This window comes from Diceros bicornis, chromosome 34 (genome assembly GCF_020826845.1).
Source record: "Diceros bicornis minor isolate mBicDic1 chromosome 34, mDicBic1.mat.cur, whole genome shotgun sequence".
In the NCBI taxonomy this organism is placed as follows: domain Eukaryota; kingdom Metazoa; phylum Chordata; class Mammalia; order Perissodactyla; family Rhinocerotidae; genus Diceros; species Diceros bicornis.
In genome coordinates this window covers 30,245,769-30,252,926 of record NC_080773.1, presented here as the reverse complement: position 1 = coordinate 30,252,926, position 7,158 = coordinate 30,245,769, and the positions used below count along the sequence as shown (strand labels likewise).

The 7,158-nt window shown below is 35.1% G+C and overlaps 1 protein-coding gene across 1 annotated transcript; it reads left to right on the top strand.

Annotated features, from left to right (window-relative positions):
- The first annotated feature begins 1,702 nt into the window (after positions 1-1,702).
- LOC131397696 (vomeronasal type-1 receptor 4-like) lies at positions 1,703-2,593 on the top strand. Its single transcript, XM_058530764.1, has one exon. The coding sequence runs from the start codon at positions 1,703-1,705 to the stop codon at positions 2,591-2,593; it is 891 nt and encodes a 296-aa protein (XP_058386747.1).
- Positions 2,594-7,158: the final 4,565 nt, after the last annotated feature.

Sequence of the window (7,158 nt, the reverse complement as noted above, 5' to 3'; positions counted from 1 at the left end):
ATTCATTTCAGAATGAGAGGAAGAGTCTGCAAGGAAGGAGGGGTATCAGGAGACTGGGTAAGTGATCATATTGGAAATCTGATTCCAGTGCCAAAGACACACGGGAAGAAGGAATAATTTCTGGGGTTTCAGCTGAGTCAGAAAAGAGAGATGAGGATTCCATATCTTACACCAGTGCCCTGTGGCTCCTGGATGGCTCCTAATGTAATTGAGATTAATCCTCACTGATAGTGACTGTTGGTATCTAAACCACGTGGTAAAAAAAACCCTACTTTTTAAGTGTTTAAGGCCTGCGCTTCCAAAATCAAACTGCTGTTCAACCTACCTTCCAGGAGCCATAGCCTACATTTTCAGGATTACTATAGATATAACTACCACCCCCATGCTTATAATAGAGAGTAGGATGAAACTACGTTAATCATTTAATCCTGTGCAAAAACTGTGTTTCTGAGTGGCAGTTACTGCAACTGAAATATTTTCTCTAATTCTGGGCATAGGAATTGCTTAATAGAGACAGTAATTGTCTCCTTCTGAAAACATCCATGGTTTCTTGATTTTGGTGAGATTGTTTTCCATCTTTAAGTTAGGGAAGCAGCATTTGAGGAAACAGTAATGTAAAAGAATGTTTCACGTACTAGAGGTCAGGTACAAATGGATCTTGTGTTATATTATCTGGTTTCAAAATATTCTCAAATCATTCTCATGAATTTCAATTTATATAATGATCATAATTCTCATCCTAGATATTCTATATTGTGCGTGTCTTATATTTTAATATATTTCACAAATCTTAATCCTAGTGTTTCTGTCTGATATTAATAAACATAGTTTATGATTTGAAATTAGTAATATTTAATTTCTACCCTACACTATTTTATCATATGCTATTTTTTCAGGGCCCATACTTTGGAGCGTAACCTAGTGTTTACAGTTTTCATGATAGGTGCAATGGTGTTCCCAGCATTAAAGCAAATAAATGTTTCTATCGCTGCCCCAATATAGAGCCAATTGTGAACTCATTATATAAAATTTGTCTTTGTGCAGATTCATATAGAATTAGACTATAATCAGTGCAACTACATTTTATAAAATATCTAAATAATTATTTATAATTGGTATTGTCCTATACAACTAACCTTTACACATATAGGGAAACTTGTTACCAACAAAACTAAAAAATGAAATACCACAAACTACAATAAAATAACAAGATATGAAAATGACTAGATATACATCTGTTTTATATAAAGAACACAGCTAACCAGTCATGTTAGACAAACATAGTGTTTAAATGCACTGTCTTTTTACCAGCCCAGCCACATTCAAATCCCTACCTTGCTCTTATAAAAGAAGTGAATTTAGACAAATTGTTAACCTTTATCAGACTGAGTGTTCCTTATCTTCCCAATGAATATAATAGTACTGCTAGTCTCTTGGACTTATTAACAACACAATATTTATTACACACACGGCCTTCATAGCAGTGAATCATATTTTGTAAGCACCATTTAAAAGTTCTACATTCAAACTATTGGAAACCTGTTAATAAAAGAAAAAGTTTAAATCATTTACCTAATTGGGAAATAATATAAGCTGAGAATATTGGATTTCAGTTAATATGATTCATGTAACTCATGCTTTATGTTCCCATGCAGGAATCTCTGGCTCAGAGGAGGAATATCAGTCATGGACAACTGAAAGAATGGCCACCAGGGATCTGGTGATAGGAATAATCTTTTTCATACAGACTATATTTGGAATTCTGGGGAATTTCTGTCTTCTTTACCATTATCTATTCTTTTACTTGACAGGATCCAGGTTGAGGTCCACAGATTTGATTCTCAAACACTTGACTGTAGCCAACCTCTCAGTCATTCTCTCTAAAGGAGTCTTCCAAACAATGTTAGCTTTGGGGTTAAAAGATTTCCTCAATGACATTGGGTGTAAACTTGTCTTCTATGTTCACAGAACGAGCAGGAATGTGTCCATTGGCATCACCTGCCTCTTGAGTGTTTTCCAGGCCATCACCATCAGCCCCTTGAACTCCATGTGGGCAGAGCTTAAAGCAGAAGCTCCCAAGTACATGGGCGCCTCTAACATTTTCTGCTGGGTTCTGAATGTGATGCTAAATATTCTGGTTCTTTTTTATATGACTGAGAAAGAGAGCAACATAAATATCACAAGGAAAAGAGATTATGGCTACTGTTCTTCCATAACTCATGGTGACAATACGGAGTCACTGTATGTAGTATTGTTTTTATTCTATGATGGTTTCTGCTTGGGGTTCATGATCTGCTCCAGTGGCTCCATGGTTTTTATCCTGTACAGGCACAACCAGCGAGTCCAACACATGCGTAAGAAGAATCTTTCCCCGAGATCCTCCCCTGAGATCAGAGCCACCCAAAGCATTCTTGTCCTGGTGTGCACCTTTGTATGTTCATGGACTCTCTCCTCGGTCTTCCACATTTGTTTGGTAGTATTTAACAATCCCAGTTTGTGGCTAGTGAACACTTCTACACTATTAGCTGCATGTTTTCCATCTGTAAGCCCCTACATTCTCATGAGGCATGACTCCAGAATATCAGGGCTCTGAGTTGCTGGGGAAATGAATGTAAGCTCACTTGAACTTGTCATAAATTTGTAAATTTCATGTATATTTACAATGGCTCCCTTTTTATTCATTAGTTCTCCTGAGAATTAAGCACATTTATGAAACATTCACATTTAGAGAACGTAATAAGACATATCATTCTTCTGCTCCAAAATAAACAATAAAATGAATAGTAATTGTACATTAAATATTATGTAATTATCATATTAATGCTTATATAATTGAAATTCTCTTAATGATTGCAGTGGAAGGGTTCAGAGTCTATGCAATGTTAAATCAGTGGTTCTTGAAACAATCTGGAGATTATGCAGAAGTCTTACAGAGTGTACATTTTGATCTGATATTTTTAATTTTCCCTGACTTTAACTATTTATGTGATTGTAGGTTATATTTTGTGAAATAGAAAAACTATATGTTATTTTCATTAAGAAACTGAAAAATGAGGGATTCTTCCACACTATATTGACTAGCATGGAGCTTAGTTGGATAGCAAATTCAGTTTCAGGGTAGAAAGGGATTGAGAGCCAAGCATGAGTTTTGTGTGTTACATCTTTGGAGAGATGGTAGTCATTTAAAATATGATATTATGAAGGGAGATTCAAAAATGTAGAAAGGACCAGATTGACCAACACTATACAAAGGAGAGCACAAAATATATGTTTGCTGACTGTTAACCTCAAGTGAGTGTTGTCCGTTAAAATTGCACGCCCTTTGGCATAATTGACATGGATTTGGGGAAGTGTAGAAGTTTGTTTTTTCTATTATGTGAAGAGGCAAATTGGGTATGTTAGGAAAAAATAGGTTCCATGGTTCACTCTAATATTGCTCAGGTGAGGTAACACATTTATAGTGGAGCCTTCCATTAATCTTGAAGCAATGAAGGAATAAGCATTTGGAGGGATAAGTCATGAATTCTTTTCTTTACGTGGCATTTTTGGCACATTTTCGAATAAGTAAAATGGAAATTTCTTTAATTTTAATAAATTTAATATAGCTTTAATATAGCTTTCTCTGTACTTACGCTATAAAGCTGATGCAATGTATTAAAGATTCAAAATGGAAAAACAAAACAATTAGTTAGAACTAATGGATGTATACTGAAACTTGTGCCACAAAAATAGGGAAACACATACTTTTTTTAGTTCACAGAAGAATGTTAGAAGTATTAACCATGTATTACACGACAAAGAAAGCAAGAAATGTGTGTGTGTTTGTGTTTGTGTTTGTATATATTTTCTCTCTCTATTTGTGTATGTCTATATACACATATGAATATGTGAATATGTATAAAATCAGTCAAATTTTGCTTGTTTTCCATCAACCAATATTTTGGGAAAAGTAAATTATGAAATAAAGATACTTACTAAAATACTAACAACCTGCTTTAAGGTTAAAGTGTGTGATGGACTGAATTGCATACCCTCAAAATTTGTGTGTTGAATCCCTAATCCCTAAAATAACTGTATTTGATGACAGGGCTTTGGAAGATGTAATTATGAGTAAATCAGGCCATAAGGCTGGAGACCTACTCCAGTAGGGCTGGTGTCTTTATAGGAAGAAGAAGTGCACGTGAACAGACGTGGCCATTTCAGGCACAGCAAGAAGATAGCCATCTGCTAGGCAAGGAGAGAGGCCTCAGAGATATCAACCCTGTCAGCACCTTGATCTTGGACTTCCAGTCTCCAGAACAGTGAAAAAGTAAATACGTATTGTTTAAGTCACTAGCCTGTGGTGTTTTGTTATGGCGGCTCTAGCAGACTAATACCAAGTGTATTTATCTGATATGTGTATCACCATGCTACTAGTTTAATTGGTTAAAATTACATGGAATGCATTTTTTTCTAATTTAATGGATATATTTTAGTTATATATCTTGAAAAAGTATCCAACTGAATATACTAAAATATGTTTGACATTAACAGGAGCAAGTTTATTTACATTCAATACAATTATGATTATATTTCAGACCGGACTTACCAATATATCGTGTGTTCTTCATTACACTTGTATTATGTTCTTAGTTTGTCTATCTTAACTTCTTCTGTATTACTTTTTTTTTATTGTGGTAACATTGGTTTATAACATTGTATAAATTTCAGGTGTACCTCATTATACTTTTATTTCTGCATGGAATATTTGCAAACCATACATCTGTATTACTTTTTAAATAAACTTGTATTTTACCACTTTTACTTGGAGGTGATATATTCACTATGCTTAGTTTTAACCTAGAAATTGTAGCATATTGCTTAAAACTAATCAGAATGTTGATTTAATACATTTAACGTCCACCTGGACAACGTGATGGCAATCCAACAATAATCCATTACCCTCTTCCCTACTTGTTTTTTAAATTGTGTATTTGTACTAAAAATGTTAATGTCATATGCAAGGTCATAAATGCACAGCTTAATGAAATTTCATAGACTGAACATATCTGTCAATGTAACAGGCGTTGCATTACTAATTACTATATATTACTAATACTTTTTTTTTTTAACTATAGTCTTTTTTTTTCTTTTTTTTAAAGATTTTATTTATTTATTTTTTCCCCCCAAAGTCCCAGTAGATAGTTGTATGTCATAGCTGCACATCCTTCTAGTTGCTGTATGTGAGACGCGGCCTCAACATGGCTGGAGACGCAGTGAGTCAGCGCGCGCCCGGGATCCAAACCCAGGCCGCCAGCAGCGGAGCGTGGGCACTTAACCGCTAAGCCACGGGGCCACCCCTATTACTAATACCTTTTATTAAATGATGATAATAAACAGATTAGTTTATCATTTCAAATTAGTAATATTGAGTTTCTACGTGACACTAATCTGTCATGTGTTGGTATTTCAATTCCCATAGTTCAGGGTACAGAAGAGCATTAAGTGATTCTTGAGATAGGTATCATTTCCTTCCTGCCATAAAAGCAAATTCGTGTTTCCGTGGCCAATCCAATATAAAGCCAGTAGTGCATTCTGTCAATACAGCTTGTTATGGAGCAGGTCCCTGTAGAGTTATACCACAATCAGTGCATCTAGATTTTACTAAGATATTTAAAACTTTATTCATAATTGGTATTGGCTTATAAAATAAAAATTTACACATAATGGAAACTTGTGAAAAAATATAAAATAAAATACCACCAATGTAAAATAATGTAACAAAGTACGAAAACATCTAAATATACACCTGTGCTCTGAAGGGTGCATCTAACTAGCTTTGTAGATTGACATTGTGTTTAAATTCACTGACATTATATGAGCCCAGCCAGTTCAAACCTCTACTATTCCCATAAAAATGGTTGGAATCTGACAAATCGCTAATCTTTCTCTAGCTCAGTGCTCCTTCTCTTTTCAGTGAAAATACTATGACTGACCCTCTCAGGAAGTTATGAAGAATATAAGATGTACATATACAGCCTGTATAGTAGTGAATCATATTCCGTAAAAAGCACTTTAAACATTAAGCAGTGAATACTTGAAAACCTGTTAGAAAGTAAAAATTACAAATATTTCTAAGTGGGAACAGAGGTAAAAGAATATTGAATTTCAGTTGACAGTTGACTTACTTCCCACGCAGGCATCTCTGACTCAGAAGATGACTATCACTCCTTGGGATTTGACAGAATGGCCTCCAGGGATTTGGCATAGGAATGATCCTTTTATTACAGTTTACAGTCAGAATTCTGGGGAATTTTTCTGTTCTTTACCATTATCTCTTCCTTTACTTAAGAGAATACACATTTAGGTCCACAGATTTGATTCTCAAGCATCTGACTGCACCCAACTATTTAGTTATTTTTTCTTTTCTTTTTTTAAATTTTTTGTTTATTGCGGTAACATTGGTTTATAACAGTGTATAAATTTCATGTGTACATCATTATACTTCTATTTCTGTAGAGATTACATCATGTTCACCACCCAAATACTAATTACAACCCATCACCACACACATGTGCCAAATTATTCCTTTCGCCCTCCTCCTTCCCCCCTTCCCCTCTGGTAACCGCCAATCCAATCTCTGTCTCTATGTGTTTGTTTGTTGTTGTTATTATCTACTACTTAATGAGTGAGATCATATGGTATTTGACTTTCTCCCTCTGATTTATTTCACTTTGCATAATACCCTCAATGTCCATCCACGTTGTTACAAATGGCTGGATTTCGTCATTTCTTATGGCTGAGTAGTATTCCATTGTGTATATATACCACATCTTCCTTATCCATTCGTCCCTTGATGGGCACTTACGTTGCTTCCAAGTCTTGGCTATTGTAAATAACGCTGCAATGAACACAGGAGTGCATATATCTTTACACATTGGTCTTTTAAGTTCTTTGGATAAATACCCAGCAGTGGAATAGCTGGATCATATGGTAGTTTTATCCTTAATTTTTTGAGGAATCTCTATACTGTTTTCCATAGTGGCTGCACCAGTTTGCACTCCCACCAGCAGTGTATGAGAGTTCCCTTCTCTCCACATCCTCTCCAACACTTGCTGTTTCCTGTCTAGTTAATTATAGCCATTCTGACGAGTGTGAGGTGATATCTCATTGTAGTTT